Source organism: Anas acuta, chromosome 7 (genome assembly GCF_963932015.1).
Source record: "Anas acuta chromosome 7, bAnaAcu1.1, whole genome shotgun sequence".
Lineage (NCBI taxonomy): Eukaryota > Metazoa > Chordata > Aves > Anseriformes > Anatidae > Anas > Anas acuta.
In genome coordinates, this window is record NC_088985.1 from 11,490,805 (window position 1) to 11,515,377 (window position 24,573).

The 24,573-nt window shown below is 36.8% G+C and overlaps 1 protein-coding gene across 6 annotated transcripts in view; it reads right to left on the reverse strand.

Annotated features, from left to right (window-relative positions):
• NRG3 (neuregulin 3) overlaps positions 1-24,573 on the reverse strand; it is a 396,301-nt gene that overhangs the window by 283,712 nt on the left and 88,016 nt on the right. The window contains exon 1 of one of the 6 annotated variants that reach the window (XM_068688038.1): positions 12,734-13,405. The exons of 3 other annotated variants lie outside the window; for them this stretch is intronic. In XM_068688038.1, coding sequence (XP_068544139.1) covers positions 12,734-12,848 — 115 coding nt within the window. In that variant the 5' untranslated portion in view covers positions 12,849-13,405. Of the gene's footprint in view, positions 1-11,774; positions 11,916-12,472; positions 12,612-12,733; positions 13,406-24,573 lie in introns of those variants that run through there. 2 more of the 6 variants (XM_068688042.1, XM_068688041.1) reach the window with 2 other exon arrangements.

Consider the following 24,573-nt stretch of genomic DNA (forward strand, 5'->3'; position numbering starts at 1 on the left):
GTGTTTAGCCCATTCTCTGAACCTGAAGGAGTTCTTTGTAGACCTCCTGGTAATTACGTGGAAGCAAAAAACTCTATGTGAACCTGCTAGGAAACAGGGTTGATGGCTTTATGGGCTACATTTCTTGAAAGCTACAATGCAAATATAAATTGATTTTCCCCTCAGTTAAATAACATCAGCTCCATTTCTCTTGAACAAAAACTCTCTTCCGCTACAGGCTATGTGAAACTATAGGACCAGGTTATTCACTGAAAAAGCAGTGTACACAACCAGGCTGATGTACGACTAATGTACTTGAAAATTCAACAGTACTGCACAGAGTAATTGAAAAACACAAATAGCTTTGATCCCAAACTGCCATTATCTAATATTGCAAACATCAATCTCTGAATCACATACACAGCAGTAAGATTTGTTTTAAGATCATAAAAACAATTAAAATATAATTATAATGAATGTTCGAGTCTTATAATTTGATTAGACTACACCTGTTTTTACTATATCAAATTTCTTTTAATGTTTTATATATTAAAAGCAATTACGAACTTACAAGCAATACAGTAGGGGGAAAATCTTTTACCAGAAATAAATTTCATTTCTTTAGGAGCCTGCTAACAGTAACAATGCTTAGTTTTTATATTCAGCAACGCCCTCTTTGCCAACTTTTAGGATAGGCAAAATCATGTTTGGCTGACAAAAATGGGAGAGAGACATTGATTATGTAGCACTTTGAAAACTGAGCACCTACGTTACAAGCCCTCAAAAGGGGCAAAGCCGTAGGGTATCACGTCCTTGGCCATAAGGGCTGTAACAAGCCACTCTACTCATCAACTCCGACATGCAGCAGAGGGATGACATGGGCAATGAAGACGAATACAGAGTGACAGGCTGATGCTTCCTTTGTAACCAGGCTATATATACAGTTTATGCCTTGAATTATATATCATTAAAACTTTCCTAAACCAAAGAAGGGATTGTATTGGAGAAGAGGAGATCTAGTGCGTATGACCACGGAAGCATCTGTACCCATTTCCAGGTGTTCTGGGCTGATCCTGGCCATTGCTTACGCTCGGCCCCCGTGCTGTTTTCCTTCACAACTCTAAGTGGCAGGGCCAAAGGCTGGATAGCCAGATTTTCCACCTTCAGACACATCTTCCCCTGATACGTGTTTGTCTCTTTCAGCTAAGGTGATTTTTCTCCATACATGTGGTCTCCAGGCACACACCACGTTCCCTGGCTGAACAGCTCCATTCCAGTGCCAGCACACTAACAGCAAGGGGGACAAAATTAAACCGAGCAGTCTGCTTGCTGTAACTTAGCTCCTCAACCATGCAATGCAATGCTGTGTCTGTCTCACAGCACGTGGTAAACCACCTCCCAGAAGATAGCTCGGCATGCTTTCCACCCCACAGCTGCTATCCTTCTGGGACCACACACACCTCAGGCAACCAGGGCTTTGGCAGGCTGCTTACCCTGTGCTCAGGACCGATGTGCAGGGAGGTCCCAAGCTGTTAGCGCTGCCAAAGCAGAGCCAGCAGTGAGATACTACCAGCAAGTCCACCTGGCCTCATTACTGATGAAAACAAGTAAAATTCAAAGCACAATGGATTTAGCAGCCACTTTAAACTTAGGTTGCTGAAAGTCCCAATGCTCTCTATTTTAAAAACAGATGTTAAGTGACAAGACGAAAGTTCCACAAAGAGCCTGCTTAGAATGACTGTCACTGAGACATACATCCATGAATCATTTTAAGTGGTATGCTATCAAGGGGCCACCAGCTGAAGTGGAAAAAAAATAAAACCCAAACTTGTAATTAAGAGTTAAAGAACAGATAGCTTCAATTAGAGCCCCTAATAAAGGTATTTCCATAAAAAATACATTAAAAAAATTATATACAGAACAGCATTTTCAGAAGGAAGGCAAAAATCCCTAAGACTAAAAACTTCATACAAGGAATATAAAAAGACACCAATACACTGATTCCAAGTTATTTTCCTGGTAAAATGAGGACAAAGACTATGTAACAGAAATATTGACAGGCAATATTGCTGTGCTTGTGCTTTTCTCCCCCCCCTCCAGTATCAGTTAAAAAGCATCATTCTGATTCTGTATTTCAATAAGCACTAACGACTCATACCTGGAGTCTGGCCATAGCAAAGACTAACCTCAGGCATTGAAGCTGGAAGAAATAATTCCCTAACTCCTACTGCTTGATCAGGCAGTTGGAGATGACTTAGGTGGGATCTCCATCAGAGGGAAACAAAGAAGCACATTTCCTTAACTAGGCATGAAAAATATAGAAAGGCATGGTCACTACATGCGAGAGAGCCCAAGGGCAGACACTGCCACCATCTGTAGAGGTGTTGAGGAAAAGAGGAAGGAAGGAATCAATGGAAGGAAGACCTAAGAGAGCCAATGCATTACTTCCCTGATCCCCTTTCTCCTTCACTCTTTCCCCAACAAAACATTAGCATTTCAATTGAACTACCACTACATGTTTTTTTTTCATCCATCTGGTACTTGCTGTGTGTAAGATAATAAGGAAAACAAATACAATTTCCTCCTGCCAAATGTGATCAGGAGTCAGAAGCACCTCAGCTACAAATAAGTTCCACCAGCTCTGCAGGAATCATTTATTTTATTTTAAAGTGACTTAACTAAACTGAAAATGATTTGTGTCCACAGATTTTCAGTCCCTAAATGACTAGAGGCAAATTATAGAATTATCTTTCCAGCAGGGAATTATTCACACTTACTTTGTATTGGCATGTTCTGCTCGCTGTTAAAGTAATGTCTGCCATTCCCCAAAGAAGTATGTTAATAAATGCAGGGGTTTTGAAAGTGTAGATAGAAACCCTTGGAAACAAAAATCCATCTACAGGTGCAGTCACATCCTGACGGCACCAAATTCCTCAAAGGGATGGGCTGGGAAGATGATGAAAACGCCTCTTAGGCATTCATTTTGCCATGCCTGCCAGTAACTTGTCCTTCTCCACAGCCTCCAGATAAATACAGGCCTGAAGATTTTGTAAATATGATTTTTTTTTTTGGTATTTCACAAGCATTTTTATTCCTCAAAAATATTCTCATTATTTTTACATGTTACTCATTTGTACTGGCATATATTCTGCCTATTTTGATTAAATCTCCATGAGGATACTCTTCTGTGGTTGTAAATCACCTGATTAAGCAGAAGAAAAAAAATAACATTCCAGCCAAAATTTATTAACTCCATCTGAGCTTTAAAAGACAGAAAGGGTTGCAAGATCCTTCCTTGTTTGCATTGTCTGCCTGATTTCCCTGTAACTTGCTACATCTGCAAAGTTTCCTACCCATGTCTTGGATGGGCTTTGCCGCTATTCAGAGGGCTTTGAACGTGTTAAGATGCTCTGGACACCTGAGCAATATTATGTTTGCCCACAAAAAGGGCACTCCACTTGTCAGCAGCAGAGACAGATCTCAGGGTCATTGCATTTTAACAGCACAAATCAGAATCACAACCTCCCATCAAATAAAAAACCACCCCGCAGTGCCATGATATAACTTTTGGTTCTGTAACACCCTCAGACTTCAAAGATGGAAAAAACTCAGAACAGCATCCAGCTTTATCTTTTAAGAGAGATCAGTTCAAAGAGTTCAGTTTCATTACCTACCGAGCAGAAAAGCTTTATGCAATCTAAGATGGCGTATTCTAATAGGAAAAACTGCCAGACAGAACGATGAACATTAAAGTAAATGAGGAGTGGGAATGAAGAGGCATTAAAGTAACTTTGCTCATAAATGCAGAACACAAATTATGATGAGGTTGATCACATTGGGGAATTGAAAGATTTTAAACAAGATAATGGTAGTAACATTTAGTAAAGAAAATAAATATGGAAAAAATGCTGGCGACGTTAATAGGATGCAACAAGGAAAAATTTTGATGCTGACAGAAAAGGTCTCAGAACACAACAATTAGGAGCTGTTGTGCTGCACTCCTCTGCAGTTAAAGCTATTAGTACCACTACTGGTTGTATTAGAACTACTCTTCCCAGCGTGATGCCATGTTGCATTAATTCCTCTAACGGCATATAATCCAAGACAAAGTCTTGAACCCACACCAGACAAGGGGAAACATGCTTTAAGAGCTGAATGGAATTTGTCTCATTATTCTAGGCATATGGGAGAACTGGTAGATTTGCTAGCTTCCCTCTGTACTGGATCACATGAAAATATATCAAATATCTCACACCTTCGGTGCACATTACAAATATACATAGAATTACAAATGCTTCATGCAACCACTAGAAAGACTAATGTCTTGTCTATAAGAAGTAGATTTGAAAATAAGTGACCAATTGTCTCAAATATTCTGAGGTTATAATTTAACTAATGCTTTCAATAACACAGCTCTTACAAAAGAAAACCATGTGTATGGAGATACCAATATTAGTAATTACCAATATTAGAAATTTTACATTGGCATTTTTACAGCTAGATTCATTCAACAATGTAGACACAAGAGTACTTGGTGATTGATACTTGATCTCTGGACATCATTATTTGAAAGAACAATTATACCTGCCTATGTGGAAGAGGAAAAAAAAAAAAACATACAAGAAGGATAAAAAAAGGAGTGAAACTGCAAGCAAAGTACTTCCTATTTCTTAAATTTAGCATAGCACAAATTCCGAAGTACTAGAGACATGAAAATGAATTCATTCATTTTTCCTTAATTGCAGTGTGCAACCTATAAATTGGTGACTTACTGCACTGCTTGCATCAGCCCCCTCTAATGATACCAAAGAACACATTTCACTCATCTCACATATGCTTCCTAAGTAATCACTTAAACGGAAATACCTTGCTTATACTAACAATCAGAATACCTTGTTATTCATGGATGCTATGCACTTGTAGCTAAGCAATTTAATGTAAAGGAGACAAAAACGTGAAATGATACAAAATGTTATCTGTTAGACTACATAGTATTCCACTAACCTTTCAGAAAAAAAGCAAAAATATTGAAAAGCTTCCCATTACGCTCAGCAATTCACGGTGCAAAGTGAATTCTCATTTATATAGTTCCTTAAAAATATTATTATTGCAGTTATTTTGTTCATATATCTACCACATTTCTACTAAGTTCAGAAAGAAATAGATATGCCATGCTTCCTACTGTAAAATGCAAAAAGTATTAGTTTATCTGATTGTGATCTATGTGAAAATAAGTCAATGCTAACGGGGCCTAAAGGCTACCATCTATTTTCTGCTTTACTACAGAAATCCTTAGGAAGATAGCAGGTTCCATAAATGACTTAGCTATCCTGCATTTCTCATGCAGTGTTGTTATAGTATGGTTTCTCACATTCCTTCGGAGTTTAAGAATCTGCTCATTACTGACAATGCTTTGCATACACGTCACAAGCAGGAAATTGTGCAAGATGAGAAATGCAGACAGTAAACAGCAAACCTCTCTTCCTTTTGGCCCCTATCTCACTCTCTAAAGCCAGTAATGCACTATTTACTCATTCTGCTTCTGCACTGATTTCTATGTTCTCATAGAAAAAAGGAAAGAAAAGAAACATAACAATAAGACTTACAAAGAAATGGATACATTTAGCTGAAGGTGCACATAGTTCTTTGAAAGCACAGATCAAAGCTGGGAACAAATTTGTAGAAGCACTTCTCATTATTTTTGAAACATCCAACCACTCTTTAAAGTAACCCGAGGATTTCAAAAGAGCTAGGAAGAGATATCAATGGATCCAATTTCTCAATTTCTGTGGTTTTGCAGATAAGTTCCTCCTCCGCCCCCCTCCCCCCAAGTCAGCTGTTGTACTACAGTATTCAACAAGCACCTTGCTCTCCAATTTTCAATTTTATGTACATACATCGAGAATTGGTAATAACCAAAAAAAATTTCTGCTGTTCAGACAGCAGCAGAAATGAGCATCTGAAAACTCTAAATGCAGGCCAGTACTTCCATAATATATATTCACATAGCCTATACAGATGGATTCCCATTAGGTGAGGCTACAGAAGAGAATGACACTGATGTGTAGAGAGACGTTTAACAGTCAGAGATCAAACTCCAATTAAGATGTCCTTGTAGTACAGATTGTACACACTTCAAGAGATTCAACATTTTATCATCACCCTAAAACAGTGGAAAATATGACAGCATATCTTGGGTTCTTGCGATTATAAGAATTGCAGACAGGCCATTTTCTCTTTTTTCTTGATTGGAAATTGCTAAAACATTGCATTGTTAAACACAATGTTCTTAATAAACATGATACTTCTACATAGGTTAAAAATACTCTGAGAGAAAAGAACACAGAACAGTCATCTAGTAGAATTCTTCTGCCCAAGAAGTTCCATCCAGTGGACCAATTAATTTCTTCAAACAAGGCAGCTGGTTGTAACTCCATAAAGCAGTGCCAAGCAGCTAACATGAAGATCAAAGCATTTTAAAGCTTGCCTTGAGAAGATTACAGTGTTAGAATTAAAGTGATACAGGCAAAGGCTGATGAAAGATGAATCAACATTTTCTTTTGTAACTGAGCATTTTGGACATTAAAGTATTCGGGCAATTTTACATTGGAGGTTATGTCAGAACTGCAGCCTCAGTCCTTCCTCTGCTTAGTTCAGATGCTACTTAAAGCAAATGTATATAGTATTATCCAATAATAAAACTGTAGCAGAACTAGATAGTTGTTCTTTGCACTATTACACCACTGTCTCCAGATTTGAGTTGAACCAAATTCTCTCTCCTATTCAAACACAAAAGAGATGGCATATTATAACACACTGGTCCAGTTTTGCACCCCTTCAACCAATAAAAGAAGGACTGGATAACATACTAGAGTAGGTTTGTCACATCTATGAAAAGAAAAATCCTTATCCTGACCTCAGCCAACTGGCCAGTTCAGTTATAATGTAGGGAACACCGCATATACTGGTGCATTTCTAAGGTGAGCATATAAGTTAGAAAAAGAAAGTAGACAAGACACTAGAAAACAGCCAGAGAGCACAGACTTCAATCTTACAGTGAAATGGGCAACTGAAGGTTTCCAGTAAGACGGCCAGCTAAGCAGAGAGGGTAAGAGTTTTCTGCCATTACACATGTAAAGCTCTGAAAGACAGGTAACAGATGCCCAGAGAACATGAAATTGCCCATGACCTTCCAAAACAAGAAGCTCATCATCTTCCTGCTCATCTCCTCTGCCAGGCTCAGGATGCACACATCCTTACATAAGCTCATTTATAAATGAAAAAATTTTTGACCTCCTTCTTTTTCTGTGTTTGACTGAAAATGCTTATGTGCTCAGTAATAAACATCGCTGAAATGAAACCCTATATAGAAAGTAACAATATTCTCGCTTCATAAAACACGATTTCAAAACTATGCTAGGAGAGCCTGTAAATGCTTGAAGACTGCCTATTCTAACCAACTAAAGACAGTACAATTCACACATAATTGTCTAGTTCATTATCAAATCTTGTAAATATTTTATTACACTGCTTTACAGAAAATGCTCTTTGAATTTGCCACTACTGCACATTCTACACGCCGACTATTATGCTCGAGAGGTGAGTGCCATCATCCACAGCTGAGAACACAGTATCAGAAGCAATAAAACAAGAGCAAGTAACTGCAGAGAATTTATACTGGATGATTTCTTTGCATAGCAGCATAAGAATTCAAGTACGTCTTGTTCAAGCTTTGGTGTTCGAGTTCATGCCTTTAGTAAAAACATCTCTCCCCTCCCCCCCCTCCCCCCCCTTTCACTCACCACCAGGAAGTATAAAAAAGGGCCAACAAAAATAGCTTGGATTCAGCTACAATGGAAGTCAGCTACTTAAATCATACATTTAGATAGGCAAAAAACTAATGTAGTGCAGCTCTTCTATCCCACACAGTAAATAATGCTCTTAGCTTACTTGGTCCTGAAGTGTCTGATGAAAAGGAGACCAAGCCTGCCAGAAGTTAGGTATTGCCCAGATATATTTAATGTTTTTGCATTTGGTTCCAGTCTGCTTCTCTTTATTACAGTGCCACATGGTTTATGCACGATTATTCTACCCATGCTTCATTTGCAACCTTCCTTCATTATTTTACCTTCTCCCTCACTCTCTTCCCATCAGTTAAAAAGCTATTAGAAATATATGGCTAAAAATAAACTGTGATGCAGTATATTGGAAAAAGATGGGATTCAGTTTTGATTAGGAACACTTGACCATAAAGCTATGCTTCTCTTAAACAGCAGTAGCAGCTAGAAAAGGCAAGTTTTCAGGTTTCATTTGTTTATACTGACAATTTTCTTGTACTGCTTACATATAAAATATTTTAATTTTTACATACATGTTTTAAATAAATAACTGCTCTTTAAAAATGAATATTTGTGGAAAAAGATTAAAGCTAATAAATAGTTGTGATCGTTTAAATGAGGACCAAGCTATGTAACTGAAGTCAATAATTTAAGTTCCATATTAGTCCTACTAAACTCAGCATTTTAGGTAAGAAATAAGATGCAGCAGTGTAAAAAACAAACAAACAAAAAAAAACAAAACACTATATTACTTAAAAGAAATATACACACACAAGTTTCAATTCAATTATTACTACTGACAAGATGAAGAACCTACAAGCAGAAACGTTATGATACCTCATCAGTTATTACTGGTGAAAAAATGTATGTATATATTTAACTCTTAGTAAAAGTGGGTACTGTCACAAGACCTGAGATGTTTACTGAGACACGTATGAATATATTAAATAAAATTTCCCACTTGTCTTAACATTTAGTCCCTAGAATACACTGGTTACTTTCATGAGCCAGTATCCAATGTGATCTCTTGGGCTGGATGTATCAGTTGGAATAATACTCTGGAAAAAAAAACGTCACTAGCAGAACTATATGAGCAGTATGACTGTTATTTGAAAGCCTACTCAAGAACTGTGTTTTCATGAGTAGAAAGGAAGAACTCTCAGTTCTACTCAAATCTAGTGAAATCCCAAAGCACACATTCCGTGCATTGCTTATTTGCGTGACTTAAGGCTGCATTTGGCTTGCATTTAGACTCAAGTGTTTTTGTGACTGAACTGTGACAATATTTTTAATATCTCTCTTTTCTACTACACAGAAACCATGTTTATAGCAGATATTTAAGCTTACTTTACTATTAGTACAACTGATGGTTCAGCTGTTACATGTACACAATCACTTACCATCACCCAGCTGGTGGTAAAGACTCAGAAAAAGTCCTCTCGCCTTATAATCTTTCAATTGCTTATTCTAAATAGGCACAATGGTAACTACTGGAACAGGCTGTGTATAATATAGTCAACATAATTACTACCAAAACCATTGTAAAACCATTACTACCAAGACCACTGTAAAATGAGTTGCAGAATAGAGGTATAGTTGAAACAGAAACAAGTTGTTAAAAAAGTTCTTGCAAAATGAAATGGGAAATTTCTAGATGATCTATTGCTTAAGTTGCCATGTCCACCTGGATATCCTAAGCAGCTATATTCTATATTTATAGGTGAGGAATAAAAGCCCATGTAGTTCAAGTTGCACAGGAAATTCAAATATTCACAAAATTTGTTGTTTTCCGAGGCCAGATCCTCACAGCTTTTAATAGCTTTATTAATTTTAAGTTAATAAATTTAATATTTTTTTAAAAACAGGAGATGCTCTGTTGAAGAACTGACTTCAGCCCTATCACTTTTGCCTACGCTAATCCTCTGTTGTGGAAACACAGCCTCAACATTCTTCATTTGGTATTACAGCAACTATATGATAACTATTATAGTTGTTATAGCAACAGATATGAGAGAATGGCAAACAAACAAATAAAATAAAACAAACGCACTACCACTCTGGAAAGTTTAAGTTGAAAAGAATACTGAAATCCTGGGTCATGGAAGCCAATACCTAAAACTAAGATTTGATCATTGCTATCTAGGAAAGATGTCGAGAACTGGAGATATTAACTGTCAAAGGTTTTGATGGGGACATAATTCAATTATATGATTACAAAATGTGAACATTTAGAGACTACTGAATTAGTAAATCTAGTGGTACCTTGTCTTCCTTCCTTGTGCATTTATGAAGTTTAGAAACATTTATGGCAAGAACAGCTGAATGCTAGTTAAGGACACAGACAGGATGTATGTAAACTTCAGCAGCATGAGTCAAGTTCCAAACTATTTTGATAAATAAATAAATAAAAAGCCTTACTTGCTATATTTATATGGTATTGGCAACTTACTGGCAACTCCTATTAAAAAACAACAACAAAAAAAAAAAAAAAAAAACACAAAAAACTTGTTTTCAGTTAGACATTGCTACATTAGGCATTGTAGTTTGGTTAACAGAGACATAGGTTGGGTGACTGTTCTCACCTGCTCACCTGTATCAGTTCACCCAGTCTCACCTAAGCAGTTCACTTATTCTCCATTACCAGGGTATATCATACCAAAATCACTCTAACACCAACTGCCTCTTAGGCACAGGCCCAGAAAATGTTACTCGTTTCATGTAGACAGTATCTCAGATTTCCATCTATATCAGTGTTGACTTGCAATTTACATACAACTTGTTCTCAAAACATCTCTAGAACTGAGTTAAATGGTATCCATTTTCAGCAAACACTCAGGGCAGCATCTAGTCAACTACTAGTTCCTCATGCTGTCCAAACACTGCATGCCTCCTACGGGATGTGCCCAATAGCATAGATACTCCATTACTTTGATTAAATCTCTCCATCATAAACAAGAAGTAAAATTAACAGGTACTTGTTAGCACTGAATCATGTCTCTTTATTGCAGTGTTTCTCTTTATTGCAATATAGTTTTAATTAGAGTTTACAAGACAGGCCTATGAGATCTAGTGAAGTATGGGGCACAGAAGATGGGTTCTTAAGGCATTCGTTTCTGCCTATTTAATAATTATGGTGATATACTGAACACTATGCAGGATATTAAATACATTCATTAGGATATTATCTTTACTCTCCAGGAGGGCATTCATTTTTTCATATTACTTAACAAATATGCAGTAATGTTAACCAATTTTAAATATTTATAAAAACATGGAAAACTAATCTGTTTTCATTTTATAAGCTTCCATTGCTAAAAAAAAAAAAAAAAAAAAAAAAAAAAAACTCCAAACTTAGATAAAACCCATTATTTTTGTTGTATTATCTCTGTCCTTGCTTGAAAGACAAAATCTTTGCTATAAATTTACACACCTACAGCTAGCAAACAAATTACCTTCTTGCTCAAATAAGGAAAAAAAAAAAAAACAAAGAAAACAAAACACAAAATCTGCATATGATATGTAAACTTTGAATGGCAGGAAAGGGATACATAAATAACAGTAGGTCTCCGCAGAGCAAACAGTAAAAATAGAGCTTGTAGTACATCTTCTTGTAATACTCCATAATTTATTCCCACATAATTTGATATAGCCAACCTCAAATGAAAAAAAAGTAGAGAAGAAATTACAATTCAGAAATGCATTTCTGATACAACTCAGAAATGTATTTCTTGTCCATAAAAGCTAATGCAGCTGCATAACTTTTACTGGTAACACATAGAGTCAGGCTCCATGCAGCAGATTTCTTCATGGCATTAGATGCTGTGATGGAGAGAACTGTGGTAATATTTTAATAAATGTTAAGAAATAAAGAGACTGAAACATTCTCCTAGCAGTTTAGCAAATTTTACACATATTGATACCTACTAGTTTCTACATTTTATAAACATCATTATTTACCTATCATCAGAATCTGTGATCTTGTGAGTTGCACTCAGCTGATGTTATACAAGTTACAATAAACTCTTTACAACACTGCTCATATGACTTAGTAGATCCTGAATTTTCCTGACTTGCTATTGAAGTAGCTTTTCAGTAGTTGCACGGCATACCTTCAGTCATGTATGGCAGTGCATCAAGTTGTCTGCTACAGGCAAATAACACTAGAGCAATGGGACTAGAAATAAGGCAGAACACCACCACCAGTTTGCTGTCTTCGTTATACCTAAAGCATCACTAGTAAAGCCAGATTTCTCTACTCAGGCACAGCATGCAAATAGCCACTGTAAATTTTCTCCTCACTGCTACTGCCAGGGACTATAATTTGCTTCTGGGACAATCCACATGCTTTAAATGGCAGTGGATTAGGTGAATTGTGCAGATGCCTGTGTTTTCCTGCTATCACCTCTCTGGTACTGTAGCCCCCTCCAGGCACAGGACCATATTCACATTTACCACATTACATATGAGGAATCAACACCTACTGCTATTACTAAAGCAATTCATCCAGACCTCACTTGAGCATAAAAGACCTGCAAGGAAGGAAGGCTGAAGGATAAATAAAGCGTGATAAAACATAGCCTGTGGGTCACTGGATGAGCACAGCTGTAACAAGGGAATAAATGACAATACCAAAACACAAAATAGCATACACTTACAATAGGATCCACAGGCTGCTCTTCTTTCATGCTCAGATTGCAATGTAAGCCTCTGCCAGGCTGCTGCATCAGCACTTCTGCCATTAGTAACCTCATCCCTATTTTTACACTGCTGAGTTCATGTCTCTCAGAGTGAAAGATGTCCCCAAACCCAAAGACCGTAATGCCTATTCAGAACCTCCCCCTAGGTCAAACCTCCAAATCATCAACCCCTTTATCATCTAAATCAGAATTTTTACCTCAGAAAAGCCAAAAGCCTACCTTCTTTCTTCAGCAGCTTCCCAGCAGAGGTCTCGACTGACCAGCTGGCCTGATGCAGCCCAGCCTCCTCCCAGCTCTTCTCAGTGGCACCAATGCCCCAGGCCCAGGGAACCATCCCCACCTGAGGCTGACAAGCAGCTTGGCCCTAGCTCAGAGAGGCAATGAAGGACACCAATAACTTCACCAGGACTATTTTGGCCCCTGGATCCATGCTCAAATACCTAAAGAAATTAGTAGCATGCATGGATAGCAAGATCAGTAGTCTACTGAGGCCAAAAGTACTGGCTAGCAAGGACAGGATAAAATGCTTTCGTCATGAAAACATGTATTTTGGATAGGTGACTGATCCCTCGTGGTTACATGTTGCAGTTATAGTGCAAAGAAGGAAACATATCTGCATGATAATATTTTAGTAATATTAACTGAGATGAAACAAAGCCTTCTTTCACATAGGCCTGCTGTATCCTGATACACTGAGGCAGGCAGGAAAAGCCATCTGTGAACAGAAAAGGCCTTAGGTATGCTCAGGCCTCTTTCACCAAAATATAAACCAAGGGTTTATATTAAAATGTTCATCTCACTAGATGTCCCAGGTAAGAAACCACAAAGTAACACTGTGGTAAGTATCCCTGACTGCTACTGTTTTCAACAAATTTTAGATGTAGAAACAAGTCCCTGAAGAAAAGGCAAAAGTGCAAGGAACAAATACCCAAGCAACCTCAACTACTCTCTTTACTGATTAATCACACCTCTGAGCAATAACACACCTGCTGATGATTCAGTATGCAATTTTACAAGTGCCTAGAAAATCTTGGTCAAAGAAAACAACTTAAATATAAGCTTACTTTCTAAATCATACAGGTCCATGACATCCATGAAGTTGAGGATAAATTTCAAAGGGAATTTATGTAGCTATAGGCACTATTTTTTTTTGTTTTTATTATTTATCCATTAACAAATTCCATCTATTCCTCATCTCTGTATTCATACCTGTACCCTTAAACAATATATTTAAGATGTTCTTGTTCGTCAGAAACAAGTAGGATTAAAAGCTTTTTTACTATAGCACTTTTTTGAAATTTAAATATAATACTTGTCCAAATAAAATAGATAAAGCCCAAATCTCACTTAGATTTTTTGACATGCAGGAGATTGCCATTGTTCATTACAAAACCTGACTCTTCTTTGAGCAGGTTTTATTAATTAGTCATTGCTCTGATATCTGCTCTACTGGGGATGAAGTCAAAAACTGTTCCCACACCAGGCTCTAGAAATGAGCATAAAAATATGCCAGCCTACCAGTAACTTATTCCAAAGAAAAGAGGCATTGCATATAGCTGCAATGCTTCTTAACATACAGTTTTATATCATATTTACATGCACTAACATAATTTTTTAAGCAAAATTTTCAGATATGCTTTAGCTAAGTAGAAAAACATCACATCAAATGGTTGAAGGCAGGTATATATTCAAGCAGAGATTCCCTTGGTGCAGACAAAAGCCTGTCTTTTAAATACAAGCTTGGGTATAGGCAATCTTAATGAACTGAGACACAACAGAGTGACCACTGCAAAATGCAGACCATCCTGGAATACAAAACACTTTTCATCTAACTTCAGCTTTCAGAGACTCGAATTCAAGCCATGCCAGACAGAAATGAGGTTTAAAAAAAAAAAAAAAAAACAGAAACAAGTCTCTTCTTCAACATGCTCAGCTTATAAAAAAGGAGCATCAAAGAAGCACTTGCTGATGGCTTCCTGCAAATCTCCCACAAATCTGTAAAAATTACTCATAGTTTTAAGATAAAAAATGGCCTGATTTTTTTTCCACATTTTCAGAATATCAAAGATGCAAATGCAAAGTATTTTGTTGGTTTTGCACAAGGAAGTGACAAAGATAAAACTGTTCCTGAACCTTAACATTACTGCTCTGGACTGGCTAGTCTCAGAAATCATACTATCTTCAAATAGGTTTAGAATGACTTTTTTTTCCTCATTGCATATCAATTTATTTTAGAGCTTAGAATACCTGAGTACTTCAATGATATTACACCATTCAATCCATTAAAAAACAGGGTCAATTCATTTTTAAGTTCCAGTATACTTACATGTAACTCAGCTATAGATATTCTGTTGAATTTATATGTTAAGGCTGCAATATACTGCACATATTGCTAGTCATCCATAAAAGTTAAGGAAGGCTCAAAAATATGTTCAAAGACTTAGTGATGTATCATTTTTATATTACAAAATAAAAAGTATCATAGACTATTACAACTTGAAAAAAGTTTTAAATTGACTTGAAAGGGTAAGTCCATTTTTGGTATTTCAAAACAAAGGTGAACTCTAGCGTCTGCAAAGCTATGTGGAATTTTTGCACTTTTATGACCTATTTGTTTTATACTGTGTCATTGGTTTTCATTACATTTGCAGGAAACTTAATCAATAGTGAGTTTTTAAAATGCGTTTTTGGGTAAAAGCTTTTGACCTAAAATATTCTTCTTCTATCCAGAAATATTTTTATATTTGCATGATATTCTTCTTGTGTTCTGCTAAATTATGTTTAACCACCTGAGCTATCTTTTCAGATCTTAAAAATAAAGAGCATTCCTATGCTCACATTTCACCTAAATTTGCTATGAGAGAGTTGTATTTGTCTTTTGTATGCATGTTTCTATTCAATAACTTTAAATGAAAGATAACTACATATAAACAATGCATTAATTGAAAAGTCATTAACTACGTCTAATCATTTTCTTCTATCACCACCTGGCATGCAAAGCCACATTAATTATAGAGGGAACTAGAAATATTACTTTGAAATTATTGAAGGAAATGCAACACAGTTAATGACACTTCTCAAATAATAAATTCCACTTTTATCCTGCTTCTCAAATACTGCAAATACATTTCAAATACTAATGAATTATTTCTCTCAGCGCTTCTATGATGTCGAAAAGAGGGAAGAAATTAAAATAGTGAAAGATTACTTTATTTGTTTCAGATCATACCATCCACCATAGGACAAAGGAGGCTGGCGGTACGAGCAAAAACAGTTTAAAAATAAAGATATGAGGACTTTAAGATAATGACCTTGTAATGTTTCTGTTGTGCTCTGTAAACCTGGGAGTTTCTTACAAGAATATCTGCCACTGAGTTTGCTGGAGTAAGGAATTTCATTTGTAATTTTCTTCTTCATTGTCTATTTGCAATGATTAGTAAGATCCCAACCATTAAGGATTTTGGGGTCCATCAAGCTAGCTATGTGGTTTAAAGATGAGCAAACATTTCATTTGCTAAAAGTTCACAATACAGATTTGAGAAAGAAAAAGTGCGCAACAGATAAAGGTAGTAACCAGTGGCAAACAGAATGTAGCACAATTTTTATCATAATTTCAGAATAATTTATGTACTCTGATTTACTTCAGTTGCACCAGAATTCCAGAAAATTATACATTAGAAATGCACACTAACAGCTTGGCTGTAGCTGTAATTCAATCTTCTTAAATTTTATTAAGTTCAAATTGATGTTCATATTTTCAGACTTTAAATATACATACAAATACTGCAATGAATTTGTTCTTCATAGCTGCTCATTTTACCATTTTTTAGTGCAAGTTGAATAATTTTGGCACAGCAGTTTTCAACTGGGATGATTTCATTCAAAGTCATTAATGTTACTTATATGGCTGACCCACGTTTATCATGTACATTACAGTTAATGTTGCAAATAGTACAACTGAACATTACTAACATGATTGGTTACAAAATCTGTAGGACAATTAGTCTTTATATATTTTAAAGCCATTAACCATTCCTACATTGAAAGTAGATGGCACAATTTATAAACTAAATAGCTCTTTCATCCGTACTTCCCATGTTAGTCAGTAAATTAATGCTTTCAGAGTAATTTAAAATGTAAATTAATCTGGAAACACACAAAGTCCTGCTGAAAATACACTAATATATTAAATGGATGTTTTGTTCTCTGAGGAATCAAATTTTGAAATTGCTGTTTTGAGAAAGTTCAAGGAACCTTTTTTTTTTTTTTTTTTGTCACTTCTGACAGAAAAAACAAACATAGTCATGCTATTCAAAAACCATTTCCCAGCATTTGGTGCTTACATGGACCTCCTGACAAAAAGGAGGGAAATGTCAGATAAACACTGAAATAACTGACACTATATTTTAGTGTTGCAATTCTAATTTTCTTGCACAATTTTTCAATATAAGAATGCAAAAAGACAACTCATTTAGAATTATCATGACATGCATGATGTTTTTCTTTATAAAAATACTAAATATTTAACAAAAAATAGTAGACATAAAATAAAATGCTTGCTTCATATTATTACTCTGCCTGAAATCTCTAAACACGTAAATGTATAACACACAAAAACAATTTCTGGAAACAGAAATATAACCCAGAAATAAAGTTGATGAATATAAGTATCTTTGTAATACTAACGATAGCTGGAAAGAATGAACTGAACCAGAGAGAAGCTAAGTACAGACACAATGATGTTTATGATGCCCTAAACATGTGGCCTCAGCAGTCCCAACAGGCAAAGATTCTGATTTCAGAGACACCACTCCACTCCCTGATCTGAAGGAAGGAGGAGTAAGAACCTATGCTCTTGCTATCTCTTCTCCCTAATTGTGATTCCATATACAGCACACTAACAATACTTGTGTAAGCCTAGTTGTACAGCTATTAAATATACCTGTCTGACAGCAAAAGCAGAAAGCTTATACCTGTCTGACAGCAAAAGCAGAAAGCTTATGCATAGCTTATGCATACCTGTAACAGAACTGTACTTTTTCTGCCTAAAGTCAATGGGTTCACATTCATCTGTGTCTGTAATGAACATATAAATTTGAAGTTCTTGCATTCAGCTCTCAAAAACAGAAGAACAGTTTAGACAATAATTTAGATTACAATAGTAGGACTAATTATAGAATGTATGACCATGAAGATGACTTGTCAAGAAAATATAGGTAAGCAGAAACATACAGAAGTGCTTTGCTTTAAATGTAACATTTGATAATGAGAGCTACAATTACTAATGAAAGGACTTCAAAGATAAAACACACACACATACAAAAAGAATTTAAATGTAAATTACTTCTTCAAAAAGACATAGCTCCATGCAATGTTTTTGCATGGACTCCTACCAATGACAGCATTACAAGGATAATAGTAGAACACAAACCATAAGCAGCAAAAAAAACCACTTGCCACAACAGGAGTTGCCTTTTTTTTTTTTCCAAAAAAATTTCCTTCCCTATTTTTATGCATGTTGATCAGTGAGCAGGCAGATAAAAGAAAAATGGCAAGTCAGAACTATAAGACTGAGATTTTCCTCTTTATTCCTTCTCTTTGTTTCTGTTATCTTCCCCAACCACAACATCTATGCCTCAAATTTGTTTTCTTACAGCCCGTGCTCTTCTTCAGGCCCATCTTTCTTCCCTCCATCTAGGTCTCTTTCTTTATCTACCCCAGAAATCCTTCCTGAAACTAAACAAGGGTGTTTGTCTTATAAATCACATGCTCTTTGCTGCTGATTTCGAAGTTTTAAATAAACCACAGAGGGAATCCTAGCAGAACTCACTAGAGCTTTCCTCTGGTTTGTAGGGGGAAGAACGGTCTAAAACAAATGCAAACAAATGAAGCCCTAGCCTTAGGAGTCTTTATTAGAACATTTCTTCCATTAATAGACCAAATCTAAAATAACTTTGATTAATGATTTTTCTTCTGCATAGATCACATTAAACTTTCCTTCAGTCAAAGACACCTTTTGAAGTTTGTGGTGTGACAGTACAGTAAATCTGTCTTTAAAGCTCACAGGGCTGGATCAAAATCAATACAGGCATAAAAGGTAAAGTGCTGATCCAGCACAGACACAGCCTGCTCATTCAAATTCATTCTGAAATGGTCATGGAGTAATTTTATATCAACCACCTTTCTGCTGAATAAGATGTCTTGGTAACACTTTTCTACAAGAAGACATCACTGAATGAATCTCACCACTGACCGAGGCAGCATCCCATTCCTCTTTTATAATCTGGCAGATAAATTATTTCATTTCCTCTTCTGACCTAGATTAACTCTGTACAACAGTGCACTATAAAATTACATGGAGTAGCCTGTCCCCATGTAGGACAGAAACACAAATGTTTTTTAGGCAAAAAAAGCAGCAGCCCAGTTCTTGCAGGACCAGGAGTGCAAAGGAACTGAGATTGTGAGTTAGAAGCGGCAGCAGGAGCTTGAACTGCTGTCTCTGATTACTGGCAGTTCCCTTGTTAGGTCAACGCCTGTGACCAATAACTTCTCATTTCCCATCCCCCCAGGAGCTGAGCTGTTGCTAGTCCAAATCTTGGCACACCTTGATTCCTCCCTCCTGCTTCATAGTCCCCAAAAGACAAATGAGCCAAAAAATTCTTGTTCCTTGTATGAGTTCAAGAAATATTAACATAAAATTTGCATTTATGAAGACCTGAGAGGACACGAGGTTTACCTTGCCTGAGAAAGAAAAGGGAGATAGGAAAGAGTGAGAATCTGTACAAAAGCATCTGTGGACTCTGGTGCCCTGGGCCACTGGCCACTGCAATAGCAGTTTCTGCTGGGAATGAGTGAAAAAATCCTATAGAGCTTCCAGCATAGGAACAGGCTGCAGCCAAGGTCCTCAGCCAAAGCTGAAACACCTTCCACAGTGTACGAAACCCCTGGATGTGACAGGAGAAAACTGCTGGTTAAAAGAAATGACAGCCTGAGAAGCTGGCAGAAGTTACAGCTCGCATGCTGGATTCCACAAGCGGTTAATGGGAGTTATCTGGCCAAACGCCACAGGTATTTGAAGAGGATTGGGGACCTTTTGGGGAGCACAACTGTGCAAGGCCACCAGCACCTAGGTAACCATATCTGTCATAGTAACTCAGAAGGTAAGGGAGGGGTTGAGGGTAGGAAAGGGAAATAACTCAGAAGGGAGAGGTAGAAAGAAGATGGAAGGTAGCAGATTGTGTCACCCGGACTGTATGGGGGTCATCACTGCAGTATGCAGAGAGGTCAGCTGGTCCCACCACACTCCCACACTCCTGCCTGGCTTGTTTTCACAGCCATCAGGAACGTGGCAGGAAGGAAGGATTTCTGTGTGACATAGGAAGATGGACAGATGCAAATAAAGGGCATGGGAGCAATAAAAACCATGGGGGAACACCTAAAAACCGCATCCCTCCCCATCATCTTTTAACAAACCCCCGCAGGAGTTGGAGACTCCTCCCCAGGCAAAGGCAAAGTGTTCACCAGAATCTTGGCCTCGCATCTCATTTCTGTCCCCACAGCCCTGCAACCTCTGGAAAAAAACATCATTCTGAGAGTGGCAAGAGTACGTAGACTGAGAGTTGTAAGAAGGGGAAATGTTGCTTTTAATTTGTTTTCTACTGTCTCCATTTATAAACACTGAGAGACCAAGGCTTGGCAACATAATTCAGTTTCACCTAATATGTTTTTTTCCATCACCTGTCTCCAAATAAATACCACAAATAACCTGTAAGCAGTTTTACATAGAATAAAAGCCTGTAATAGTGTTACAAAATAATAGTGGCATTCAGTAAACGCATCCAGAAAACAAAATATGATGCAGTTAGAATTAATATCCTAAATTCATGCACAATGAAAACACATTTTCCATCAAACCTACATAATGCAGCATGTTTTTTCTAGTACATCAAGGCAGAAGAGGAAGCTGGGATCCTTCACGAAAAAGAGGCCACAAGGCCATTATTGATTCTTTTCCTATCCACATGCTCGAATAAGGAATTAAAAATATTGACTTATCACTTTGTTCCTTGATTTTATTTATCTATTTATTTCTTACATAGTTGTTCAGATGCCTTTAAAATTTCTGCTGTCTTCTCCTCTGAATGACAGAGAACGAACTCCAAAGGAGGTTAGGTTAAAGCAGAGATATACCTGGAGAAGGGCTGGTAGGGATTTGGAACCAGTGAAATGTAACAGGCTCAGCAAATATTCAGGCTCAACCAGTGGGAAGGCCCAGTGTATAATTAGGGACCTCTAGTCTCTCTTTCTAGCTCAGTTATGAGAAAGAAAAACAAACAAAAATTAAGGACAACAACAAACTGCAACAATCTGTTATGCATTTTGCATTAACAAAGAGGTGGTTTTGTTCTCGGACAGGGAGCGGTCCCTTTAACCAATGTATAAGCAGAGTGAAGTGAAGAAGCAAAAATCTAGATTATGATCCCCTGCGGTGTTGGAATTAAATTTCAGCCTTTGGAGAAACTTCCACACGGATTTCAGAAATCCCTACAGTCTTACACCTCTCTTTAATCCCTATTTTACACCCTACAGATAGCACTCAGTGCATGCCAAGAACAAGAAAAAATATATTTTTATGCCTTTTACACCATTCTATTTTTTTTCACTTTACAGTGATTAAAATGCTATGTGCCATAAATGCTACAGAAGGGATAATCTATTCAATAAAATAAATGGAAAGAACTTTTGAAGATAGGTATAAGATCACCCATATTTTACTGACAACTTCAAAGTCAATGAAGAAATTTCTTTTAAAAGCCAAATTTTAAACTAAAATGAGCTTTATGTGTGTGTGTGTTTTTTTGTTTTGTTCTGTTTCTTTGTTTGTTTGAATGGGACATTTTGAAAATGTCATATAATGCATTGATTTTTTAATAATTGGTAGGTGAGTCTGCCTGTACTGCAATAACTGTTTGCTAACTTTTTTTTTTCCTTCCCCCAAAGTGTGTTTTTTCCCCCTGAAGGCAACTACCAATTATACTGTCAATAAGTACTTACTGGAGAGGACAGCTTGGTGGACAACACTACAATACCTATTATGCTATTACAGGCTCACATTCTGAGTTCAGCATCTGGACATGCCAAATTTTTCCTCTTCAGCACTTTGGATTCATTCTAGGGAAACTGTGCGTATACTCTAACCAAAATCCAGACCCAAACAATTAGATCAGAGAACTTAGATTAACGTGTTTGAACCTCTCACATTTAGAAAAATTTATAAATTACCCCACTGGAGAATCTGATGGTTTATGCTGGAAAATACAGTACTGTGAGGTGACCCACACAGTGCTACAGCATTTGAATAATTTCATTCCTCTTCAAGAAAACACATAAACATATGTTTAACTTTAATCATAGATCATCTTACTGCTTTCATCTGGACCTAATCATTAACCATAAACACGTGCTTAAATGCTTCACTGAAAAAGGATGAGATTACTCACACACTTACAGTTAATTGTATGCTTAGATGTTACAGTGGCCTCTTGGCAGGCTACGCTATGTGCTGTGCCTGTTCAAAGCAGAAGCAAGCTGTAATGCCCTACAGCAAAGCCTATGATTATGGCCTTCTTTCCTATCCCTAGTAAGTTGTGTGGAGTAGGTTGTGTATGACCAACTCTGCAGAGAGCTCTCCAGTGAGAGCTGGACAAAGAAAATCCCGTTAAAAAAAAAAAAAGTACCCCTAATAAATCGATCCATTTCCAATACATTTTCTAATACTGAAAATGACTTATTTCCCAATAAGAATACTGATTAAAGTTAATAGTTATTATTAAGTCTACTTTTTTGATGCCAAGATTAAGCTAGTCTAATAAAGTATTATGGAAACTGCATAACCATGCTTTTGGTATATATAAAGCAACGGCACTGGAGATGCTGTCTGTATGCCACTTCTACTTCTTAACATGTGATATTTGTGGCCCTCATGACTACTTATCTGACTGCTTCCTTAGAGTTTCAAAATTAAAACAGACTGAGCTCATAGCAGAAAGCTGAAATCAGTTTCTAGGAACCAAATTCAGTTGAAAATATCTATCAAATATGAAGTCCTTCTGCTTGGAATAAAAATGGTGTTACAGAAGGACTAAACTAGTCTCTTCTAAATCTCCCATGATTTCATATTCAGTCATGTCAAATTGTTTAATCCAGTAAAAGGCTGGTTACCAGCACAGGGATAGTCAAATATATGAGCACTTTAAGAAGAAAATAGGATCTGTAAAACTAATAGAGATCAACACCATAACACAGCTGTTTGGTTTGTAGCCACTTACAGAGCATTGCATTTAGCAAATAAGCCACTTGTCATAGCTGTTCACGCACTTACTGAAGTATTCCTCCTAACTGGATTGCTGTGCTGTAATGCATTGGTGTGCTGTCATGATTTCGTACAGCTGGGCAAGTAAATAGGCTTTGATAAATGCTAACACTTGTTATGAAAACAAACATCACTTGTCCCAGGGAGCAATAACTCTGGATTATGTCCATCACTTGGAAAAGACTTCCACCTACTGTCCTACACTTCTGTCACAGTTACTGAAGAATCCACTAGCTACTTCATAATGCCTCTGCAATTACAATGCTCTTCATTTTACAATATCAAAGCACAAAAGAAAAAAAAAAAGTATGCACCTTAAAAGGCAATGCATTTTGAGTACCTATTTTACATTTATTAAACCAAAACTCTTTTTCAGCATCTACATTGATGTCAATAGTTTTGTTCTTGTAGTTAATCTCATTTCTAAAATCAGTTACAGTTCTTACAGAGTAGATTACCTTCAAACACGATATTCAGTTTAAAACTAGGTAGTAATCCAGAATTAGTTTTAGTTTGATCATTTGGTTGTTTCTTGATATTTAAAGAATACACAAAATCTAATGGGCAGTTTTTATCTGCACAGTTCTCTAGTCACCTGAATCAGCCTGGCTTGCAGAGGAAAAATGTAGAAATGGCAGAGTTAAGAATTTAAGTGTATGGGGGGCTGAGGAATAAAACAAAACAGCTTCACACCCTTACCTCCAAATTTTAAAACAGTGATGCCATATATATTAGCTCCTAAAGTAAGAAAGACATTTCAATTCTAAGCTGGGCAGTGTATTGTTAAAGGTTACAGGTTACACTAGATGATCTTAGAGGTCTTCTCCAACCTGAATAATTCATGATTCTATGATTTAAATTTGCTTTAAAAATGTCTGTATAGGTTCACCCATGTCATGATGTTACCACTTCCTTAAGATTTGGTTGCTTCCATACCATCATCTTTGGCAATTCCAGCAGGAAGATTAAGCAATGAATAGACACAAACAGAACCTACAGCATCTTTGGGGGTCTTGTATGTCTAAAGCTTTTACGTAACATTAGCATCATGGTGAGGGAAGCCTGAGCTGCCTTTAGCTTTATCCTATTTAGCACCACAGTTGTTTGTAAATAGGATCTCAAGAGAGAACGAGTTGTGTTAGGTTCTAAAAATAAAGAAAGGGCATAACTGAGAAAAGGGGAATATAATCTCTTGGAATAGCCGTAGGACACAAAAAGGATGGAGTATAATTTCAACATACGGACAGACTCCTGCTGGGAGTAACTAGTAGGAGAGTCTGATTAGTGGAAAGGAATAAAAAATAGTAATTAGTTTGATTCTGCCTGAAATAAGAGCAGAGTGCAGCAGCACAGACAACGGCTGCATGTGGCATCAAAAGCCATGAGTCGGGACATGGCCATGCTGCTGTAACCCACTGGGAAACACGCATGGCTGGGAGGTGACCTAAGCAGACAGCACTGCCAGGATCTTTAGGGTGGGCATCCAGCATAAACATCTTAAATCTAGACTCCACTTTATTCTCAGTTATATAAAAGACACAAGTGAGTTATTCCAAGCAAACCACTGATCCCACTAGGGGGAAAAAATAAGATTGTGGACACAGACTATAAACTAAGATGTTGTAACTTATCCTCACATATTTTGCCATACAAAAAAAAAATAATAAAAAGATAAAAAAATACACAA